At 42.5% G+C, this 25,283-nt stretch overlaps 1 protein-coding gene across 1 annotated transcript in view; it reads right to left on the bottom strand.

Moving 5' to 3' along the window:
- il17rel (interleukin 17 receptor E-like) overlaps positions 1-25,283 on the bottom strand; it is a 51,546-nt gene that overhangs the window by 24,922 nt on the left and 1,341 nt on the right. Inside the window, exons 2-10 of the mRNA XM_071386903.1 lie at positions 15,139-15,166; positions 14,171-14,317; positions 7,544-7,653; positions 7,137-7,251; positions 6,458-6,502; positions 6,064-6,206; positions 2,308-2,379; positions 350-404; positions 69-232 (exon numbers count right to left, since the gene is read on the bottom strand). Of these exons, the coding sequence (XP_071243004.1) occupies positions 69-232; positions 350-404; positions 2,308-2,379; positions 6,064-6,206; positions 6,458-6,502; positions 7,137-7,251; positions 7,544-7,653; positions 14,171-14,317; positions 15,139-15,166 (879 nt within the window). The remainder of the gene's footprint in view (positions 1-68; positions 233-349; positions 405-2,307; positions 2,380-6,063; positions 6,207-6,457; positions 6,503-7,136; positions 7,252-7,543; positions 7,654-14,170; positions 14,318-15,138; positions 15,167-25,283) is intronic.

Genomic DNA, 25,283 nt, shown 5'->3' with positions numbered 1-25,283 from the left:
AAACAGCCTTTTAACTGTGAAGGAGTTCAGAGGTACAGATGTGAGGCTGATTGATAGAGGCACCTAACCTTTTCACTGTTGAGGGTCTGTGATGAACCAGCCAGATCATCACACTCATCGTCCCCTTGTTTTTGGCACAGTGAGATCACCGCAGCAACAGGACACACCGGTTCCCATGACAACAACTCCTCCACCGGGTCAAAATTAATGCCGGACCACAACTCCTCCAGATCTTTGGAGAAAAGAGATGCGGTCAAAAGCAATGCACTGACAATCTTGCAAATTTCACAATCAACCAACCAACCAATTAATAAAACATGCAGTGTAACAAAAGTTGACGGACACTCACGGTCTCTGAAGGGAAAGACTTGAACTCTGGGTGCATCAGAGGTGGCAGACCAGCCCTGTGGGATAAATATATACAGTGCATTCAGAAAGTATTCAGACCCCTTGACTTTTTCCACATTGTTACGTTACAGCCTTATTATAAAATCGATTAAATTAAACATCCTCATCAATCTACACACAATACCCCATAATGACAAAGCGAAAACAGGTTTTTAGAAATGTTTGCAAATGTATAAAAAATATAAACTTATTTGTATACGTATTCAGACCCTTTGCTATGAGACTCGAAATTGAGCTCAGGCGCATCCTGTTTCCATTGATCATGCTCCCGAGTGGCGCAGCGCTCTAAGGCACTGCATCTCAGTGGAAGAAGCGTTACTGCAGTCCCTGGTTCGAATCCATGCTGCATCACATCCGGCCGTGATTGGGAGTCCCATAGGGCGGCACACAATTGGCCCAGTGTTGTTTGGCCGTCAATGTAAATAAGAATTGGTTCTAAACTGAATTGCTTAGTTAAATAAAGGTTCAATTTAAAAAATCATCCTTGAGATGTTTCTACAACTTGATTGGAGTACACCTGTGGTAAAATCATTTGATTTGACATGATTTGTAAAGGCACACACCTGCCTATATAAGGTCCCACAGTTGACAGTCCATGTCAGAGCAAAAACCAAGCCATGCGGTCGAAAGTATTGTCCGTAGAGCTCCGAGACAGGATTGTGTCGAGGCACAGATCTGGGGAAAGGTATAAAAAAATTCTGCAGCATTGAAGGTCCCCGGGAACACAGTGGCCTCCATCATTCTTAAATGGAAGACATTTGGAACCACCACGACTCTTCCTACAGCTGGCTGCCCGGCCAAACTGAGCAATTGGGGGAGAAGGGCCTTGATCAGGGAGCTGACCAAGAACCTGATGGTCACTCTGACAGAGCCTCTGTGGAGATGGGAAAACCTTTCAGAAGGACAACAATCTCTGCAGCACTCCACCAGTCAGGCCTTTATGGTAGAGTGGCCAGAAGAAAAAGCATATGAAGGGCCCACTTGGAGTTTTCCAAAACGCACCAAAAGTCTCTCCTCACCATGAGAAACAAGATTCTCTGGTCTGATGAAACCAAGATTGAACTCTTTGGCCTGAATGCCAAGCGTCACGTCTTCATCATCCCTACGGTGAAGCACGGTGGTTGCAGAATCATGCTTAGGGGATGTTTTTCAGCAACAAGGACTTTGAGACTAGTCAGGATCGAGGGAAAGATGAACAGAGCAAAGTACAGCATGATCCTTGATGAAAACTTGCTCCAGAGCGCTCAGGACCTCAGACGGGGGCAAAGGTTCACCTTCCAACAGGACAGTGACCCTAAGCACACAGCCAAGACAACACAAGAGTGGCTTCGGGACAAGTCTTTTAATGTCCTTGAGTGGTCCAGCCAGAGCCCGGACTTGAAGCTGATCTAACATCTCTTGAGAGACCTGAAAATAGCTGTGAAGCAACGCTCCCCATCCAACCTGACAGAGCTTGAGATTATCTCCAGAAAAGAATGGGAGAAACTCCCCAAATACAGGTGTGCCAAGCTTGTAGCATCATACCTGAGAACACTCGACGCTGTAATCGCTGCCAAAGGTGCTTCAACAAAGTACTGAGTAAAGGGTCTGAATACTTGTTTAAATGTAATATTTTTGCAGTTTTTTAAAATAAATTTGCAACAATTTCTAAAAACCTTTTTTTGCTTTGTTATTTTGGGGTATTGTGTCTAGATGGATGAGGGAAAACATCAATGTAATCAATTTTAGAATAAGGCTGTAACGTATCAAAATGTGAAAAAACACCACAATTTCCAGAAGACAATCCAGATCGTCATAGACATTTGATTACATAAAGGTCAAACAAAATGATCTAACAAGAAGATAAAAAAGTAGATAAAGACTGAACTAACTAGATAATGATCAGTTAAGAATCTTTACCTCGATACAGAGACAGGGCATAGGTGTAGAATACTGCAGAGTAGTATTCTTCAGCACATCCTCCTTTCTGATCTGCGGAGAGGGAACAAGGGTCAGACCTGTGTTCAAACATTATTTGACATACTAGTCTAACTGGAGTGCCAGATGGGCCTGGTTTACAAATTTGCCACTATTACAAATGAAGTCGGGAGTTTACATACACTTAGGTTGTAGTCATTAACTCAACCACACCACAAATTTCTTATTAACTTCTCTAGGGTAGGGGGCAGCATTCGGAATTTTGGATGAAATGCATGCCCAAATTAAACTGCCTGCTTCTCGGGCCCAGAATATATGATATGCATATAACTGGTAGATTTGGATAGAAAACACTCTAAAGTTTCCAAAACTGTTAAAATAGTGTCTGTGAGTATAACAGAACTGATTTGGCAGGCGAAAACCTGAGAAAAATCCATTCAGGAAGTAGTTTTTTGGGGGGTTTTGTAGTTTTCTATTCAATGCCATGACAGTATCCATTGACTTAGGACTCAAATTGCAGTTTCTATGCCTTCCACTAGATGTCAACAGTCTTTAGAAATTGTTTCAGGCTTGTATTCTGAAAAATGAAGAAGTAAGAGCAGTCTGAATGAGTGGACCCTAAAGTGTCACATAGCTTTTTCATGCGCGAGACCGAGATAGTGCGTTTCTTGTTTACCTTTTAAATTGACAACGTTATTGTCCGGTTGAAATATTATCGATTATTTATGCTAAAAACAACCTGAGGATTGAATATAAACATCGTTTGACATGTTTCTATGAACTTTACGGATACAATTTAGATTTTTTTGTCTTCCTGTTTTGACTGCGTTTGAGCCTGTGGATTACTGAAGAAAACAAGGTTTTTGGATATAAAGAGACTTTATCGAACAAAAGGAACATTTATTGAGTAAATTAATGTCTGCTGAGTGCAACCATATGAAGATCATCAAAGGTAAGGGATTAATTGTATCTCTATTTCTGACTTGTGTAACTCTTCTACTTGGCTGGTTACTGTTTGTAATGATTTGTCTAGTGGGCTATGTTCTCAAATAATCGTAAGGTATGCTTTCGTCGTAAAGCATTTTTTAAATCTGACACCGTGGTTGGATTCACAAGAAGTTAATCTTTAAACCTATGTAAAATATGTTTTGTTTTCTGAATTTTTATAATATATAGAATTTGGCGCCCAGCAGTTTCACTGGCTGTTGAAGAGGTGAAACGCTAACGTCTCACGTAACGTACAATTGACCTTATTTTAGCGCCCCAAAAACGTAATACTTCCAGATCAACTGTAATTTCAATACCATTGTAAAGCACAATTTCTCCCCTTTCCAACAGAATTCATGCCGAGACCTGCACGCTGCCCGTTTCTGCATAATTCAAGAAGGCAATGAGCTCCTTCGGGTCCTTTTTAAAATGGCGGGTGGGGAAGTGAAACTAATGCGTTATAGTGAGAAGGACAGATGTCGTGTGGGAAAATTGCTTTTTTCACTCGATCTGTCCAACTTATCACCTTATCGCCTCTAAAATGTAAATAAAACACTATAAAGAGTTTATATAATGTGTCATTACATACCTATTTGAAGGTTTGTGTCGAATTTGAATCGGGTTTTTAGGGCGGTGCTAAAGTGATCTTAGAAGTAAACAGCGGCTTTGAGAATGATGATCGCATGCAATGATGACAAAAAAAATGACTAGGTATCCCCCCCTTACCCCCGTCACTGTCCATTTCTTGTTTTGAAACGATGAGAAAAGTGCTACACCTGGTGGAGAGAGATTGTAAGACAGAAATAGTTGATTTATGCGTGCTGTACGTTACGACATGACACGTCAAGATGTAACGGAGGGTCAGTTTTTTCAACTTTTCTCCAATACTATAGAGCCATTACCATGTCAATCAAGTCTTGAATAGAAACCTAGTTCACACCCCCGATTTTGAAGTCAACACAGTCGCTACAGTCCCATTCGTTTTCTTTGTAGCCTCGTTTGAATGTCGCGGTTACGCACATTTGTACGGAATGGGGTGAGTTTACGTTACCCAAGAGAGGTTTTAACAAACTATAGCAAGTCGGTTAGAACATCTACTTTGTGCATGACACAGGTAATTTTTCAAACAATTGTTTACAGACAGAATATTTCACTTATAATTCACTGTATCACAAGTGGGTCAGACGTTTACATACTCTAAATTGTCTGTGCCTTTAAACAGCTTGGAAAATTCCAGAAAATTATGTCATGGCTTTAGAAGCTTCTGATAGGCTAATTGACATCATTTGAGTCAATTGGAGATGTACCTGTGGATGTATTTCAAGGCCTACCATCAAACTCAGTGCCTCATTGCTTGACATCATGGGAAAATCAAAAGAAATCAGCCAAGACCTCACAAAAAAAATTGGTTGAACCAAAAAGTCTGGTTCATCCTTGGGAGCAATTTCCAAACACCTGAAGGTCCCACGTTCATCTGTACAAACAATAGTACCCAAGTATAAACACCATGGGACCACACAGCCATCATACCGCTCAGGAAGGAGATGCGTTCTGTCTCCTAGAGATGAACATACTTTGGTGCAAAAAGTGCAAATCAATCCCAGAACAACAGCAAAGGATCTTGTGAAGATGCTGGAGGAAATAGGTACAAAAGTATCTATATCCACAGTAATACGAGTCCTATATCGACATAACGTGAAAGGCCGCTCAGCAAGGAAGAAGCCACTGCTCCAAAACCGCCATAAAAAAGCCAGACTACGGTTTGCAACTGCACATGAGGACAAAGATCGTACTTTTTGGAGAAATGTCCTCTGGTCTGATGAAACAAAAATAAAACTGTTTTGCCATAATGACCAATGTTATGTTTGGAGGGAAAAGGGGGAGGCTTGCAAGCCGAAGATCACCATCCCAACCGTGAAGCACGGGGGTGGCAGCATCATGTTGTGGGGATGCTTTGCTGCAGGAGGGACTGGTGCACTTCACAAAATAGATGACTTCATGAGGAATGAAAATGATGTGGATATATTGAAGCAACATCTCAAGACATCAGTCAGGAAGTTAAAGCTTAGTCGCAAATGGGTCTTCGAAATGGACAATGACCACAAGCATACTTCCAAAGTTGTGGCAAAATGGCTTAAGGACAACAAAGTCAAGGTATTGGAGTGACCATCACAAAGCCCTGACCAGGTGGTGATCCTAACTTTACTAGGATAAAATGTCATGAATTGTGAAAAACTGAGTTTAAATGTATTTGGCTAAGGTGTATGTAAACTTACGATTTCAACTGTATATTGGTTCCATTGTGCTAGGCAAGCTCAATCAAGCCCAGGTAAAGTACTTGAAATAATTTCAAATGGCATTTCAATCCAGGGTCTGATCGAGTATAACACAACTGATTTATGATGCCTGTTTCATACCATCTGGTTTGGTCATTTCTATGACCTTCCTCTTACCTGTGTTATTATCAGAGTATGCACAAAGTATAGGGTTGACTATCACCGTTTTACAACACTTACTGGCAAGCAGTAGTTGTAAACACACTTGTCACTGGGAGGTGTTATTATGCTAGGAAAGTGAAAGTGGGTGGAGTGCCTCTACATTATCAGTGCCTAGCCTGGAATCCACACAATGCTTTCATTTCACTGAGTGAAACAACAGTGAAATATACATTATGGATTCCAGGCTAACCAGGGTCTCACAATTTGAAAATTAACATTTACTCTTTAAGGTCTCCATCTCCTGTAATCTTACCAGTGTGTTGGCCCCTGTGTCTCTACAGGTGTAGGCTTTTCTGTGACACAGTCTCAGGTGATAGTCTTTATCCTCCAACATGTCTGAGACAGACACAGTCAGCTCCTTTCTGTCTGCGTCCACAGTGTACACTAGCCTCCCAGCTGTCATCGGACACAGTCAGAAAGTAATCACACAGTCAAGGGAAATGGATGCACTGCCAATATCTTTAGGCCGATTTGTACACAAGGAAATACAGAATGAGTATATTGTTGTCGGGTTTGGCAAGGCAAAAAATGTAGCCTTGTTGAAGGCAGAAATAGTCGGTCATTGTAACCCATGCTAAGGGATATCTAGAGTGATTCAATTGTTGTGAACTATAGAACAATAGAGAAATAAAATCTATTAAACTTACTGATGCATTCTGGAATGTTACTCCGAAGATCTCTGCTGTTACATTCTGAAATATAGTTTAAAACCAAGTTAAGGTTTGTTCTCTGTGCTTCGACATATGATCATTGTGTATGCACATTGAGTAAGAGCATGACTACCCTGCTGATCAAGCTGGTCTATGCTGTTTTGTTCAGCAGGGTAGCAGGTGACATTCGGTTAGGAAATGAGGGTGTTATGATATTTAAGTGTTTCTCCATTAGACATTTGCTGACTCAATAGTTATGCTTATGATCGCCTACAGTGTCAGTTTACTCACTGAACTCAATAGCTCTTAAATAATCAAAGTCAAGTACAGTCAGGTTTAACCAAAATGATCCACTGGGAATCTGTGTGTGCAAGATGCTGAAATGGCGATTTCAATCAATCGGTTGATATTATGGCCACCTAATCGTCTCCCTCATTCCTAATTGGCATATATCCTCACCTCTACACCATGCTAGCTGATGTGTAATGAGCGTTCTGGCACAAGATGGCTGCAGTGAATCACTCGTGAGTGCCACACATTGTTGCTGGAAGAGGCGAGTTCCCCCCGTATTATGTAAAGCGCTTTGAGTACCTCAGTTGGTAGAAAGGCTCTATATAAATCCAATCCATTATTATTTGTATTATTATTCACCATTGATCACGGTCCTCATCCTCACCTGGGACTTGGTAAGTGCTTGTCCAGGCGACTCCACAGTAGCTTGGATTTGTCTTGAGAGTGACGTGAACGTATTGACCTGGCCACACCTCAGAGCAGTCATTCTGAACCTCCAACTTGATGAGAGAGAAGGAGAGAAGGAAAATAAACAAATAGACACACCAGCCATTACAAGTGTTCTTAAGCCAGATCCACATCTGTTCCTATCAATAGAGAAGTGGTTTTGTTGCCGCAAGCACACATAATGTACAGACATGTTTTGCTTGGCTTTGATTGACTAAGTGTAATGTTCACCAAAAAAATATTTATCTGACTGTACCTGTTGTCCCTCCAGTCTCTCTGTAGTAGTGTGTAGTGTAGTAGTTTGTAGTATGGTAGGGTGCATGGTGTGCTAATGTACTACTGTACCTGCTGTCCCTCCAGTCTCTCTCTGGCTACTCTGGGGAAGCTGACGAGCGTACAGATTTCCAACATCATCCCTGCGGTAACAGTGCATATGGAGACACCATGGATGTGCTCTGAGGAAAAGTAGCATTAAAAATCACGAGAATGCAAGCTATACAGGGTCAGTACAAGTACCGTAATTACAGTGTGTATGTGTGTGTGTGTCAGGGTTGGGCTCAATTCAAATAGAATGCAGTCAATTCAGGAAGTAAACAAAATTGACAATTCAATCATCAAAAACAGTTATTCTCAATAAATTGAAAAGTAGAAGCTATTTATTTCTAAACTTTTTAAATGTCAGAAATGTTTCATGTTTAAATTTGATCACTTCCTGAATTGGCTGCCTTCAACCTGTGTGTGTGTGTGTGTGTGTGTGAGCGTACGTGCGTGTCACATGCGCTACAGGAAGCAGTGTGACCCTGAATCAAAGGACCATATAAGATATTATCGCAGGGGTTTCCCCCCTCAGGCCCCCATCTCGCTCTCACCTGTACAGAACTGACTATGGAAGTACATACTGTGGCTCTGTTCATTGTGGTCTATCTGGTTTCAGTGGTATGCTGTTTTCACATAGGTTGCATTCCAAAAACTTAACAAACACACCTCTCCCCTCAGCCCTCAAATTAAGTGGACACTTCCATGACGTCTGATGAGTTTACACTTGCAGGGCAAGGGGCGAGGGAGGAAGGAATGATTTTTAAAATGGACCACCTTCGGCCGGAAATTCGTCACTGTTTGTCCCGCGACGCTTGTGGGTGCTTTTTATGCGCTACAGTCAATAATGATTGCATGTCTACTTATATTAACTATAGATTTTTTCATATACGCCTACTGTATGATAGCTAGAAAATGAATTAGCTGACTAACGTTAGCCTGCCTGCCTGGAACTTCTGAAGCAGGAAAATGTTTTATTTCTACAATTTCCAAAAGCTAACCAAACAAAAACATGATTACTTTTACGAGAAGTGTTTGTGCATTAGTAGCACAATTTCTAACTTATTTACATTTGTTTTTACTTACACTTGAATTTAGACTCCATATTGACATTGAGGTTTTACGTTTTGGCTGACTTTAATTAGCGGATGTACAAACATCGCGGTTTGAAATATGGGGCGTGTCAGGCCCCGAAGTGTACATAATTATTCACTCACAAACTCCATTAAAACTAAGGCTGATTGACTGTTCTCTCTGCTACCACATGGCAAGCGGTACCAGAGCTCCAAGTCTAGGTCCAAGAGGCTTCTAAACAGCTTCTACCCCCAAGCCATAAGACTCCTGAAGATCTAAACAAATGGCTACCCAGACTATTTGCATTACCCCCCACCCCTTTACTCTGCTGCTACTCTCTATTATCTATGCATAGTCACTTTAACTCTACCTACATATTACCTCAATTACCTCGACTAACCGGTGCCCCCACACATTGACTCTGTACCGGTACCCCCTGTATATAGCCTCGCTATTGTTATTTTACTGCTGCTCCTTAATTATTGTTACTTTTATTTCATATTTAAAAATGTTTAACTGCATTGTTGGTTAAGGGCTCGTAAATTACTATTTCACTGTAAAGTCTACACCTGTTGTATTCGGTGCATGTGAACACCCCAATCTTATAAATCAAAGAATTGCCAGGAAAACACCAAGTCTCACTGCAGAGGGTAGCTTCAAATGACACCCTATTCCCCATATAGCGCACTACTTCATGGAAAATAGGGTGTCATTTGATAAGCAAACAGAGATTAAGGGTTAGAGCCAATCACATTGACATCCGCATAATGTTATTTTGGCGGTGTAACTACGTTAGAGCTTTCAAATCCACAAGCAGATCATTGCGTTACCTTTGCAGACACTGCCGTTGGATGCAACACCACCACACCAACTATAATCTGAAAAATCCCATGTCGCCACGTTAGAAATTTATGCAGCTGCGTTACAAGTTCTAACACTCAAATTAGATTGAAAGGCATAAAACCCCCCCGATCCAAATTAACAGAAAGCTCGGATCAATCCTTGGCCACAGCGTCCAGTGTGCACTCTGAACGCTCCGAGAGCAAACACACCCTATATCTGTGTCAATAACGCAAAATGAACTTGTTAACAACCTGTTGTCGTATTCGCATGGCTGCTGTCATTAACCGGAAACAGGCTGTTGTCGGGGGGGACCAACTCGACGCCAAAAACTTTGGAACTCAAGAACTCGGATACCTGTGTCAACACCTGCTACCAACTAGCCAGCTAGCTAGCTAGGTTGCAATGGAGCCCGCTTCGCCTGGAATGCAAGCAAACATTTCCAGTTTATTACGCTCTTGTCCGGGACAATATTGATAATCCGGGGTTCCAATGAGGCAATTATTTTTCTCAACTCCTATGACTGGACACCGCTCGGGCCTGACGGATGTTTTCCCGGCATTGCCATCTGTCCCTATCCGAATGGCCTGTGCTACCTGGAACTTGCCTGCCAAGGAAATCATCTCCATCTGCTTCTCCTCCTCCATCCTGTAGTGAAGTAGAATGTTCCAATCAGCAAGCAGAATGTTCCAGTCAATGCTGGTCCCATGTCACAAGTCGTGGAAACCGAAAGCAGTGGCATGCTGCTAGGAGGATGGGGGTGACTGCGAGAGGTTCGGAGCAGATTGACATAAAGAATAGCTTCGCTGCACTGGTGCCTGACCTACCTGCGCAATCACCGCTGGGATTGCCAGCAGTGGCTTTGTCGTCAAGTTTGGGGTACGCTATCCTGCTTCTCATGGGCCCGTGAAAGACTCAACAAATTGTGTGAGGGGTGGGAATGGGCAGATTTCGCCATTCCCTTCTCCGACCATTGTATTGGGCAGTTCAATGATGAGAAATGTCTCAATCCCTGGAGCAAAAACTGTGTGCTATCAAGGAGCACAAGTACAGGACATCAATAAGCTGATCCCAAACATTTTAAGTCAGCATCAGGAAATTTTGTATATCAAAGTTCAAGTGGGATTCAATGACATTATGAAGGGCAAAACTGATTGGGTCACTTCTTGACAACAACAAACGCCCCATAATATCTGTCCCTCTGCCCTCCCCAAATTGTGGCATTGAACGGTTCATCAGACTTTTAACCCTCCATAACTGACTACAAGACTATTGCAGCTCTGTGGGTGTAACATTTATTGACAATTTTGATACCTTCTGGGAACAAAGCTCATGTTGTAAATAGGATGGGATCCACCCAAATCATTCAGATCCCAGATCCTTCCATAGCATTGTAAGGCTGCGTTGAGACACTTTTCAATGATCCAAGCCCAGCTCATTTAAAACTTCTTATGGCTGCAATCCCGTTAACGGGATGATATGACAACAGCCAGTGAAAGTGCAGTGCGCCAAATTCAAACAACAGAAATCTCATAATTACAATTCCTCAAATATACATGTATCTTATACCATTTTAAAGGTAATCTTGTTGTTAATCCCACCACAGTGTCCGATTTCAAATAGGCTTTACAGCGAAAGCACCACAAACGATTATGTTAGGTCACCGCAAAATCACAGAAAAACACAGTAATTTTTCCAGCCAAAGACAGGAGTCACTAAAAGCAGAAATAGAGAAAATTCATCACTAACCTTTGATGATCTTCATCAGATGACACTCATAGGACTTCATGTTACACAATACATATATGTTTTGTTCGATAAAGCTCATATCTATATCCAAAAACCTCAGTTTACATTGGCGCCATGTTCAGAAATGCCTCCAAAATATCCGGAGAAATTGCAGAGAGCCACGTCAAATAACAGAAATACTCATCATAAACTTTGATGAAAGATACATGTTTTACATAGAATTAAAGATACACTTGTTCTTAATGCAACCGCTGTGTCAGATTTCAAAAGCTTTACGGCAAAAGCACAATTTTCAATAATCTGAGTACAGCGTTCAGCCACAAAAGGAAGCCATACAGTTACCCGCCAAATTGTGCAGTCAACAAAACTCATAAAAAGCATTATAAATCTTCACTTACCTTTGTTGATCTTTGTCGGAATGCACTCCCACGACTCCCACTTCAACAAGAAATGTTTGTTTTGTTCGGTAATATCCATCATTTATGTCCAAATAGCTATTTTTGTTAGCGTGTTTGGTAAAAAAATCCAAAGTCAGAAAGCGCGTTCACTAAAAGCTGACGAAATGTCAAAAAGTTCCGTAACAGTCAGTAGAAACTTGTCAAACGATGTATTGATTCAATCTTTAGAATGTTTTTAACATAAATCTTCAGTAACATTCCAACCAGAGAATTACATTGACTTCAGATGTGCGATGGAACAGAGCTCCCTCTCATGTGAACGCGCATGGTCAGAGCATGGCCAGGTCAAGGTAGACCTGACTATTTCCTGTCTCCTTCAGCCCCACTACACAGTAGAGGCATCAGACAAGGTTCCACAGACTGTTGACATCTAGTGGAAGTCGTAGGAAGTGCAAACTCATCCATATCCCACTGTGTTCTGTAGGGGCTGTGTTGAAAATCGACCAACCTCAGAATTCCCACTTCCTGTTTGGATTTTTTCTCGGGTTTTTGCCTGCCATATGAGTTCTGTTATACTCACAGACATCATTCAAACAGTTTTAGAAACTTCCGAGTGTTTTCTATCCAAAACGAATAACAATATGCATATATTAGCAACTGGGACTGAGGAGCAGGCAGTTTACTATGGGCACCTCTGTGCACCTTTCATCCAAGATACTCAATACTGTTCATTCCTACCGTTGTGCCGCTGAGTTGTCATAATGTGTCAGCAAATGTACATTATCCCAGCGGTGTTGGAAGACATAATGTAAGTAACCTACTTGATGTCCCTCTTACTGCCCTGAATGCTTCTGCTGATCCCACAGCTATTGTATGCAGTAATGATGTGCTTATGAACCAGAGTGATACTGTTAGCACTGAGGCGGTGTGCCCTAGTAGGCAGTCCACTGTGTGCAACACTAACATAAATAACATAAATAACTTCTACCTCTGCTACGCTTCTGTAACGGATGTGAAATGGCTAGCTAGTTAGCGGGTACGCGCTACTAGCGTTTCAATCAGTTACGTCACTTGCTCTGAAACCTAGAAGTAGTGTTGCACCTTGCTCTGCAAGGGCCGCGGCTTTTGTGGAGCGATGGGTAACGACGCTTCGTGGGCGACTGTTGTTGATGTGTGCAGAAGGTCCCTGGTTCGCGCCCGTGTCGGGGCGAGGGGACGGTCTAAAGTTATACTGTTACACTTCCCAGTAAGCAATAAAACCAATCAAGCATCCCAGAAAAGTGCTACAAATAGCCCACGTTAGCACATGTAGCTTAAGAAATAGGGTTAATGAAATCAATAATTTACTAGCAACAGATGACATTCATATTCTGACACCCTCTGAAACTCACTTAGATAATACCTTTGATGTTACAGTGGTAGCAATACATGGTTATGAGATCTACAGAAAAGACAGAAATGCCAAAGGTGGAGTTGTGGCGGTTTATCTTCAGAACAATATTCCTATAAAGCTTAGAGGGGATCTGATGTTAAATACTGTTGAAGTAATATGGCTACAGGTTCATCTGCCTCACCGAAAGCCTATTCTGGTGGGAAGCTGCTATAGACCACCAAGTGCTAACAGTCAGTATCTGGATAACGTGTGTAATGCTTGATAATGTATGTGATATCAACAGAGAGGTATATTTTCTGGCCGATTTAAATGTTGACTGGCTTTCATCAGGCTGCCCACTCAAGAGAAAGCTTCAAACTGTAACCTGGTTCAGGTTATCAGTCAATCAGTCGACCTACAAAGCAGGATGCTGCCTTGTAGGCTGTTTCATATGAAAGGCTCTGCAGACAGCCTTCAAGGCAGCATTCTGATATCAGCCTCTGAGGCTACTATTGAATCAGATCACCCTGCAAGGAATAGAGCTCACCCCCTGGATTAGATGTGTATCTGCCTATAAATTACTTTGACAGCTAATCTGCCTGCAAGGAGCATTACTTATGAAACAGCCTACAAGGCAGCATCCTGATTTATCAGCCTCTAAAGCTAAAATTTAATCTGATCAGCCTATCAGGAATGGAGCTCACCCACTGTAAATTCGAATTATCCACAAAACACGGTGTCGATTAAAATACACATATCTGTTATGCAAGCTAACAACCAGCATAGATAACAAGCTAGCTTACTAGCTAACAAGACTACCTAGCTAACTCACAAGACTAGCCAAGTTAGCTGCGTGGTTCTTTGCATACAATGGCTCTGGTCTTTGGGGCAGCATGCAGCCCAGGAGACAGACCTGGCTCAGGCATTGTTCAGGGCTTATATGCCCCGCATTGCGATCAATGCAGCCACAGGGCTCCTTGATGAAGTGATTATTGTGCACCTGAACAAATTCATGGATAATGCATGATACTTTTGATTATCTCGTGATCTCGACATGTAGTGATAATCAGTATGTAGTGATAATGAGATAAATAAGTTATTATCTTGACATAACGAGGGACCCATTTTTTGAATATGTCCTCTCTGGACTTCCCGTAAATCCTTGACGTTCACAAGGCAGAAAATATTTAAACATGAAATCTAAAAATAGAGAGCCCAACCTACCACTGAGCTGAAGAGCAGTGTGAACTCGAAAGTGAAGAGAGCACTTCTGTTTCCCCTCACACCTCATCACTGTGGACAGGCTGACGTTGTGGAAGACAACACTGGTGTTGAGGCCTGCTTTCTGTGTCCTGCACGGGGCAAAGGAATCTGTATGGGGAAACAGGAGGTTAAAGTCAGTGGTCAAGCTTTTTTCCATAATAAATTCATTGGAAATCTTACTCACATTCAAAAGAGCAAAACTTTCAGGACAAATGTATACAAATATACAACAACCAGCAATATCCAATAGTCAGCAATGTAATGACAAGAAAGGAGTCAACTCTACTCATTCTTCATGCTAAAGCCCTGACTACTACTTCATCAGATGATAGACATCAAATCAAATTGTATTAGTCACATGCGCCGAATACAACAGGTGTAGGTAGACCTTACAGTTAAATGCTTTTTTACGAGCCCCTAACCAACAAAGCATGTTTAAAAATGAATGAGTAATAAATGAAAGTAACAAGTAACTAAAGAGCAGCAGTAGAATAACAATAGCGAGATATATCTCTTTCTTTCTCCCTTCCTGCCTGAGCTGTTATGCTCTTTCTTTAACTTGTGGAAGATAGAGTTGTGGGGAGCTGCTGTTGAAGTTAGCCACTGATTAATCTGACTTTTGTTATGTGTTATTGTGGACACGCTGCTTCTGTTCACTCCAGCTCGAGGCGTTTACTTGGACTATGACTATTGTACTGTACGGGGGGTCCATGCTTCAATGAACAAACCTGCAAAAGTTGTATCACTCAGACCACACATACCACAAACATCGGAACTGGATCCCTGTATTGTAAATGTATTTCAGACATCAATTTATATCTGATCACAGGACCATCAAAGATTTACCATAGTGTCATTGTCAACACAATCAAGCACACACACAGAGTATAACAACATTGTTTGTAATGGGTATATTGTAATGCACTCACAGTGGGTTTTACTTTTGCATTGGAGGCCCTGCAGAGAGAAGATGAAAGACACTGTAAGATGTTTATTTATGCACTTGATATACACTTTATACTACTTATACACATTATACACTTAACAGAGTACTCACAACCCCAGCTGTACAGTACAAACAAACAAGCCCCGCTGGCCACTATTCCAGCTAACAATTCTAGGGAGAGAATACGTTTCTGTAACGTTACCCCTAATGTTTGTGTCCAGTTTTCCATTAGTTAGGGGTACATTATGTACATTATGTTCTGAGAACCTTTTTAGAATGTTTTTTTTAGAACATTCCCTCAATGTCAAACATAACTTCTCTAGAATGTGGTTACAATGTTCTCAGAATATACAACAATGTTCTTGACGTGTTTCGTGGGAAGTTTCAAGAACATTTGCGTCCAGTTTTCTAAGGGTTAGGAGAGAATTGCAGGAACATTTGTGTATCAGTTGTCAGGACATCGCCTGATTGTCCCAAAGAAAAGTCTCCCCCCCAAAAATGTAATTACACATTGTTGCTGTTGCCAAGCCCATCAATTCCCTGATTGGTGAACCACTGATCCATTCACAGCTCTTTTTGTCTATTGGCAAGGTTATGGATACTGACACACACAATGCTTTTCACTTACAAATTTGACAAACATGATTACATTGTGCATGTTCATTTACACAGTCATTATTATTTAACATGTTCTCACCTGGGATTTGAACTCATAACACCATTCATATCTTTTTTACGCCACCATGCCTGTGTCAGTCATCAGTTAATTTGACTATTCTCTCATCTTTTACTTATTTCCAACAATTTAAGGGCTTTCTCTATTCTGCCCTACTAAGGCAAAGTGCAGTAACTAGGAATTTGGTTTTAAAATCTTTGATCTGTTGTATTGGCCAGGTACAGTATATTATCTGATAAATGTGATATTTAGTTTCCTGACAAGAACAAGCCAGTTGATCAGAATACATCATGGTATCAGAAATTGCGGTCTGTCCAGAAAGAAACATACTTTGAAGTCAGGGGAGTCAACCTACTCTCACATTCTTAGCAATATATGTTAATGTCATCATTTGGCAACAGTTACAACACACCTATCTGATCTAATTAAAATGGGTTTCTCATTCTAGATAGATGAGCATCTGAAAGAAAACTCTTGTCTTTTTGAAATCAACACCACATGTGGAACAAACGTGTCTGATTAGGAATCACATCAGCTTTCATCATTGCATTTCTAGCTGTAGCGTTCCGAATTTGTTGCCGAAACAAGGCCTAGGTGGTAGTGTTGCTTCTAACAGAAACGTACCCAGAACATGGTTGCCATACTCTCAGAAATGTTTATTTACAGTAGCATGTCTGTACTTTCTCACATTTGCCATTTTAAGCAATGATGATACCAGTTATACCCAAAACATATACAACTATTCCATCTCCAAATTTTAATGTGGAAAAACAGACAAATTGCTACAGAATACTACAAATCACAAAAATCACAATATGTTAAAGGGGCCATCCGCAATCGCTGCATCCATTCTTGAACTTTTAAATTAATGATATACATGGTATATGTTGTGGATATCAAGAAGACAATGGAGAGATTTTATTTGTTTATTTTTATTTCACCTTTATTTAACCAGGTAGGCAAGTTGAGAACAAGTTCTCATTTACAATTGCGACCTGGCCAAGATAAAGCAAAGCAGTTCGACACATACAACATAGTTACACATGGAGTAAAACATGCATACAGTCAATAATACAGTAGAAAAATAAGTCTATATACAATGTGAGCAAGTGAGGTGAGATAAGGGAGGTGAAGGCAAAAAAAAAGGCCATGGTGGCGAAGTAAATACAATATAGCAAGTAAAACACTGGAATAGTTGATTTGCAGTGGAAGAATGTGCAAAGTAGAGATAGAAATAATGGGGTGCAAAGGAGCAAAATAAATAAATACAGTAGGGAAAGAGGTAGTTGTTTGGGCTAAATTATAGATGGGCTATGTACAGGTGCAGTAATCTGTAAGCTGCTCTGACAGCTGGTGCTTAAACTTAGTGAGGGAGATAAGTATTTCCAGTTTCAGAGATTTTTGTAGTTCGTTCCAGTCATTGGCAGCAGAGAACTGGAAGGAGAGGCGGCCAAAGGAAGAATTGGTTTTGGGGGTGACCAGAGAGATATACCTGCTGGAGTGTGTGCTACAGGTGGGTGCTGCTATGGTGACCAGCGAGCTGAGATAAGGGGGGACTTTACCTAGCAGGGTCTTGTAGATGACCTGGAGCCAGTGGGTTTGGCAACGAGTATGAAGCGAGGGCCAGCCAACGAGAGCGTACAGGTCGCAGTGGTGGGTAGTATATGGGGCTTTGGTGACAAAACGGATGGCACTGTGATAGACTGCATCCAATTTATTGAGTAGGGTATTGGAGGCTATTTTGTAAATGACATCACCGAAGTCGGGGATTGGTAGGATGGTCAGTTTTACAAGGGTATGTTTGGCAGCGTGAGTGAATTCTAGATTTAACTTTGGATTGGAGATGTTTGATGTGAGTCTGGAAGGAGAGTTTACAGTCTAACCAGACACCTAGGTATTTGTAGTTGTCCACATATTCTAAGTCAGAGCCGTCCAGAGTAGTGATGTTGGACAGGCGGGCAGGTGCAGGCAGCGATCGGTTGAAGAGCATGCATTTAGTTTTACTTGTATTTAAGAGCAATTGGAGGCCACGGAAGGAGAGTTGTATGGCATTGAAGCTCGTTTGGAGGGTTGTTAAAACACAGTGTCCAAAGAAGGGCCAGAAGTATACAGAATGGTGTCGTCTGCTTAGAGGTGGATCAGAGACTCACCAGCAGCAAGAGCGACATCATTGATGTATACAGAGAAGAGAGTCGGTCCAAGAATTGAACCCTGTGGCACCCCCATAGAGACTGCCAGAGGCCCGGACAACAGACCCTCCGATTTGACACACTGAACTCTATCAGAGAAGTAGTTGGTGAACCAGGCGAGGCAATCATTAGAGAAACCAAGGCTGTTGAGTCTGCCGATGAGAATGTGGTGATTGACAGAGTCGAAAGCCTTGGCCAGGTCAATGAATACGGCTGCACAGTATTGTTTCTTATCGATGGCGGTTAAGATATCGTTTAGGACCTTGAGCGTGGCTGAGGTGCACCCATGACCAGCTCTGAAACCAGGTTGCATAGCGGAGAAGGTATGGTGAGATTTGAAATGGTCGGTAATCTGTTTCTTGACTTGGCTTTCGAAGACCTTAGAAAGGCAGGGTAGGATAGATATAGGTCTGTAGCAGTTTGGGTCAAGAGTGTCCCCCCCCTTTGAAGAGGGGGATGACCGCAGCTGCTTTCCAATCTTTGGGAATCTCAGACGACACGAAAGAGAGGTTGAACAGGCTAGTAATAGGGGTGGCAACAATTTCAGCAGATCATTTTTGAAAGAAAGGGTCCAGATTATCTAGCCCGGCTGATTTGTAGGGGTCCAGATTTTGCAGCTCTTTCAGAACATCAGCTGACTGGATTTGGGAGAAGGAGAAATGGGGAAGGCTTGGGCGAGTAGCTGTGGGGGGTGCAGTGCTATTGACTGGGGTAGGGGTAGCCAGGTGGAAAGCATGGCCAGCCGTAGAAAAATGCTCATTGAAATTCTCAATTATAGTGGATTTATCAGTGGTGACAGTGTTTCCTATCTTCAGTGCAGTGGGCAGCTGGGAGGAGGTGTTCTTATTCTCCATGGACTTTACAGTGTCACAGAACTTTTGAGTTTGTGATGCAGGAAGCAAATTTCTGCTTGAAAAAGCTAGCCTTGGCTTTTCTAACTGCCTGTGTATATTGGTTTCTAGCTTCCCTGAAAAGTTGCATATCACGGGGGCTGTTCGATGCTAATGCAGAACGCCATAGGATGTTTTTGTGCTCGTTAAGGGCAGTCAGGTCTGGAGAGAACCAAGGGCTATATCTGTTCCTGGTTCTAAATTTCTTGAATGGGGCATGCTTATTTAAGATGGTGAGGAAGGCATTTAAAAAAAATAACCAGGCATCCTCTACTGACGGGAAGAGATCAATATCCTTCCAGGATACCCCGGCCAGGTCGATTAGAAAGGCCTGCTCGCTGAAGTGTTTCAGGGAGCGTTTGACAGTGACGAGTGGAGGTTGTTTGACTGCTGACCCATTATGGATGCAGGCAATGAGGCAGTAATCGCTGAGATCTTGGTTGAAAACAGCAGAGGTGTATTTAGAGGGCAAGTTGGTTAGGATGATATCTATGAGGGTGTCCGTGTTTACGGCTTTGGGGTGGTACCTGGTAGGTTCATTGATAATTTGTGTGAGATTGAGGGCATCAAGCTTAGATTGTAGGATGGCTGGGGTGTTAAGCATGTTCCAGTTTAGGTCGCCTAGCAGCACGAGCTCTGAAGATAGATGGGGGGCAATCAGTTCACATATGGTGTCCAGAGCACAGCTGGGGGTAGAAGGTGGTATAAAGCATGCGGCAACTGTGAGAGACTTGTTTTTAGAGAGGTGGATTTTTAAAAGTAGAAGTTCAAATTGTTTGGGTACAGACTTGGATAGTAGGACAGAACTCTGCAGGCTATCTTTGCAGTAGATTGCAACACCGCCCCCTTTGGCCGTTCTATCTTGTCTGAAAATGTTGTAGTTAGGGATGAAAATGTCAGAATTTTTGGTGGTCTTCCTAAGCCAGGATTCAGACACGGCTAGAACATCCGGGTTGGCAGAGTGTGCTAAAGCAGTGAATAAAACAAACTTAGGGAGGAGGCTTCATGCATGAAACCAAGGCTATTACGGTACAGAAGTCATCAAAAGAGAGCGCCTCGGGAATAGAAGTGGAGCTAGGCACTGCAGGGGCTGGATTCACCTCTATATCACCAGAGGAACAGAGGAGGAGTAGGATAAGGGTACGGCTAAAAGCTATGAGAATTGGTTGTCTAGAACGTCTAGAACAGAGAGTAAAAGGAAGTTTCTGGGGCGATAAAATAGCTTCAAGGTATAATGTACAGACAAAGGTATGGTAGGATGTGAATACAGTGGAGGTAAACCTAGGTTTTGAGTGATGATGAGAGAGATATTGTCTCTAGAAACATCATTGAAACCAGGTGATGTCATCGCATGTGTGGGTGGTGGAACTGAAAGGTTGGATAAGGTATAGTGAGCAGGGCTAGAGGCTCTACAGTGAAATAAGCCAATAAACACTAACCAGAACAGCAATGGACAAGGCATATTGACATTAGGGAGAGGCATGCTTAGTCGAGTGATCATAAGGGTCCAGTGAGTAGAGGTTGGTTGGGGTCACGGCGATTCAGGCAGCTAGCCGGGCCATCGGTAGCGAGCTAGCATAGGATGGAGGTCTGTTTTTAGCCACCTCGTGCGTTTCCGTCGGTAGATTAGTGGGGTTCCGTGTGGTAGAGGGGATCAATCCAATTGGCAAAATAGATATAGTTATAGTGACCCAAGAAAAATTGTCCGATAGACTTATTCAGATAGCAGCCGATAAGACAGCTAACGATTAGTGGACCGCAGATGGGCGTTCAGGTAACGTCGCTACGGAGGTGCCAGTTGGATAACTCCCTCGGGCAGATAATGTCGGTAGTCCAGTCGTGAAGGCCCGGTGGAGCTCCGCATTGGCAGTAAAACTGGTCCAGATAGGTGATTGTAGCCCAGGAGTGGCTGATGGAACTCTTCAACTGGCTAGCTCCGGAATAATTGATGTTTGCTCCGGGATCGACGTAGGCCAATAGTCACTCGGGTAGCAGCTAGCTAGCTGCGAAATCAAGGTGTAAATGTCCAGAGCTTGCGGTTGAAATCCGGGGATATGGAGAAAAATAGGTCCGGGATGTTTTTGTCTGAGTCGCGTTGTACAAAAGTCGCGATAGATTTTCGAGCTAAAGGAATAGCTGATGACCACAAACCGTGGTTAGCTGAAATACTAACGTTAGCCAGTAAACTGGCTAGCTTCTGGGTAGCTTCTGGTTAGCTTCTGGCTAGCTTCTGGTTAGCTTCTGGTTAGCTTCTGGTTAGCTTCTGGCTAGCTTCTATTGTGGATTTCAGATTTGAGGTAAATAAAACTTTTTTTTTTTAAATTGGTGAGGCGGGTTGCAGGAAAGTGTTCTGAAGTTGAGTTTTTGGAAAATAAAAATATATAAAAGATATGCGAAGAAAGGTGTAAATATATATATATATATATATATATACGGGACACGACAAGACGAGGACAAAGGACGTCTGACTGCTATGCCATCTTGGTAAAATGCTCCGCTATATAAAATTCATGCTCAAGGGGTAATCCTACATATTCCCATCTTTCAATGAGAAACTCATTTTAATAAGATCAGATAAGTATGCTGTAACTGTTGCCAAGTAATGACATTAACATAAAGTATATGGCTAAGAATGTGACAGTGGGGTGACTCCCCTAGAGGGTCTAAAACCCAGGTCAGCGGCGTCAATGACGAACGCCCTAACCACTGTCCCAATAAGGGATTTCTCTAGGGTGTCTGTCTGTGCTTATTGGGCCAGTATAGTTAGGCCCTGTCCAGATGAAACTCTAACCCAGACGCACTAGGGTAGATCAAAAACAACTTGATAGGTGTAAGCAATTGGGTGAATGCATGTTGAAGTAAATCTCAGCTCTGTTAAAATTACACTCAAATGTGTTGAATAATAATTACACATGAACGATGTGATCATGTGTAAGTATCCCTTGCCAACAGACAAAGAACTGTGAATGGATCAGTTGTTCATCAATCAGGGTCTTGATTGGCTTGGCAAAAGTAAGAAGATATGCATTTTTTGGGGGGGGACACATACAGTGCATTCGGAAAGTATTCAGACCCTTGACTTTTTCCACATTTTCTTACGTTACATCCTTATTCAAAAATGTATTAAACAGTTGTTTTTTTTACCCTCGTCAATCTACACCTAATACTCCATAATGACAAAGCAAAAACAGGTTAACATTTTTGGGCAAAAATACATTTCACATTTACATAAGTATTCAGAGCCTTTAGCCACTACTTCGTTTGAAGCATCTTTGGCTGCGATTACAGCCTTGAGTTGTAGTTATGACTCTACAAGCTTGACACACCTGTTTTTGGGGAGTTTCTCCCATTCTTCTCTGCAGATAATATCAAGCTCTGTCAGGTTGGATGGGGAGCGTTGCTGCACAGCTATTTTCAGGTCTCTCCAGAGATATTTGATCGGGTTCAAGTCCGGGCTCTGGCGGGGCCACTCAAGGACATTCAGAAACTTGTCCCGAAGCCACTCCTGCGTTGCCTTGGCTGTGGGCTTAGGGTCGTTGTCCTGTTGGAAGGTGAACCTTCACCTCAGTCTGAGGTCCTGAGCGCTCTGGAGCAGGTTTTCATCAAGGATCTCGCTGTACTTTGCGCCCTTCATCTTTCCCTCGATCCTGACTCGTCTCTCAGTCCCTGTTGCTCAAAAACATCCCCACAGCATGATGCTGCCACCACCATGCTTCACCGTAGGGATGGTGCCAGGTTTCCTCCAGACGTGACGCTTGGCATTCAGGCCAAGGAGTTCAATTTTGGTTTGATCAGACCAGAGAGTCTTTTGGTCCCTTTTTCAGGACCCTGTTTTTCAAAGATAATTCGTACAAATCCAAATAACTTCAAAGATATTCATTGTAAAGGGTTTAAACACTGTTTCCCATGCTTGTTCAATGAACCATAAACATTAATGAATTAATTAAAATTAATGAACATGCACCTGTGGAACGGTCGTTAAGACACTAACAGCTTACAGACGGTAGGCAATTAAGGTCACAGTTATGACAACTTAAGACACTAAAGAGTTCTTTCTACTGACTCTGAAGAACACCAAAATAAATATGCCCAGGGTCCCTGCTCATCTGCGTGAACGTGCCTTAGGAGTGCTGCAAGGAGGCATGAGGACTGCAGATGTGGCCAGGGCAATAAATTGCAATGTCCGTACTGTGGGATGCCTAAGACAGCGCTACAGGGAGATAGGACGGACAGATGATTGTCCTCGCAGTGGCAGACCACGTGTAACAACACCTGGACAGGATCTGTACATCCGAACATCACTCCTGTGGGACAGGTACAGGATGGCAACAACAACTGCCCGAGTCACACCAGTAACGCACAATCCCTCCATCAGTGCTCAGACTGTCCGCAATATGCTGAGAGAGGCTGGACTGAGGGCTTGTAGGCCTGTTGTAATGCAGGTCCTCACCAGACATCACCGGCAACAACGTTGCCTATGGGCACAAACCCACCGTCGCAGGACCAGACCGGACTGGCAAAAAGCGCCCTTCACTGACGAGTCACGGTTTTATCTCGGATTCGCGTTTATCGTCAAAGGAATGAGCGTTACACCGAGGCCTGTACTCTGGAGCGGGATCGATTTGGAGGTGGAGTGTCCATGGTCTGAGACGGTGTGTCACAGCATCTGAGTGAGCTGGTTTTCATTGCAGGCAATCTCAACGCTGTGCGTTACAGGGAAGACATCCTCCTCCCTCATGTGGTACCCTTCCTGCAGGCTCATCCTGACATGGCCCTCCAGCATGACAATGCCACCAGCCATACTGCTCGTTCTGTGTGTGATTTCCTGCAAGACAGGAATGTCAGTGTACTGCCATGGCCAACGAAGAGCCCGGATCTCAATCCCATTGAGCACGTCTGGGACCTGTTGGATCGGAGGGTGAGGGCTAGGGCCATTCCCCCCAGAAATGTTGGGGAACTTGCAGGTGCCTTGGTGGAAGAGTGGGGTAACATCTCACAGCAAGAACTGTCAAATCTGGTGCAGTCCATGAGGAGGAGATGCACTGCAGTACTTAATGCAGCTGGTGGCCACACCAGATACTGACTGTTACTTTTGATTTTGACCCCTCCTTTTATCAGGGACTTGTGGAACTTGTTCAGTTTATGTCTCAGTTGTTGAATCTTGTTATGTTCATACAAATATTTACACATGTTAAGATTGCTGAAAATAAACGCAGTTGACAGTCAGAGGACGTTTCTTTTTTTGCTGAATTTACTTAGCTTGTTAGCTAACCCTTCCCCTAACCTTTTAATCTAACTTCTAAACTCTAACCTTAACTCTAACCCCTAACCCTCAACCCTAGCCAATGTGAGCCAACTAGCTAACTTTAGCCATCTAGCTAGAATTCGTAACATATCATACGTTTTGCAAATTAGTAAAGTATTGTACATTTTGCAAATTGTAATTCGTAACATATCATACAAAATGGTTGATGGACATTTGCTCATTAATACATAACATTTGAAATGTAACATATCATACTAAATGAGGTCGCTCAGATTTACATAATATAATAATACGAAATGCTCTGAGACCAGCATCTGCTGTGAAAGTTGGCAGTGCTAAAGTTGTGTTTTTCAGACCATGAGACATCCCGAAACTCGGTCTTCCCACGAAAACGTCTGTAGCATCCGAATGGAAATACCCCTCTATGGAACGATGAGACTCTCACGAACACGATGGTGTTCTCCGTTTTGGTCTACAACTCCCACTAGCATCACGGGACTCGTCTGAAGTCGGTACAGCCGATCTGCATACTTCTGTCTGTAGCGTCCGAACAGTTTGGGATACACACTAATATGACCCCTCTATTGAAAGGTAAGTCTCTCACGAACACATACATGTTGGTTGTTTCGCTCCGAGACTAGTCTGAAGGTAGCTGACCAAATTCAACATTTCATTGAATTATTGTTTTCAATATTTTTTTAATAGCTTAATGGTTCCAGAGGAGGCTGGTGGGAGGGGATATAGGAGGATGGTCTCATTGTAACGAATGGAATTAATGGAACGGAGTCAAATGTGGTTTCCATATGATTGATGTGTTTGATAGTGTTCCATTTATTCCATTCAAGCCATTGCAATGAGCCTGTCCTCCTATAGCTCCTCCCATCAGCCTCTGACGCAAACATAGACAGAAAGTATCAAGCTAACAGAGGAGTATACTACAAAGCAGGATCAATGAGTTAGCCAGATAACATTGACAAGCAACCAGAAATAACTATTTTATAACTCATATTCTTGATGATGAATGTTGGGATCACAAAATCAACCAAATTTGTTAGCGGTGCTAATACAGATGTAGGATCTTAATTTGATAAAGTTTGCTACAGTACA

The sequence above is a fragment of the Salvelinus alpinus genome, chromosome 37 (genome assembly GCF_045679555.1).
Source record: "Salvelinus alpinus chromosome 37, SLU_Salpinus.1, whole genome shotgun sequence".
Lineage (NCBI taxonomy): Eukaryota > Metazoa > Chordata > Actinopteri > Salmoniformes > Salmonidae > Salvelinus > Salvelinus alpinus.
Note: the sequence above shows the minus strand (reverse complement) of the source record. Positions and strands in the feature narration are given on the sequence as shown.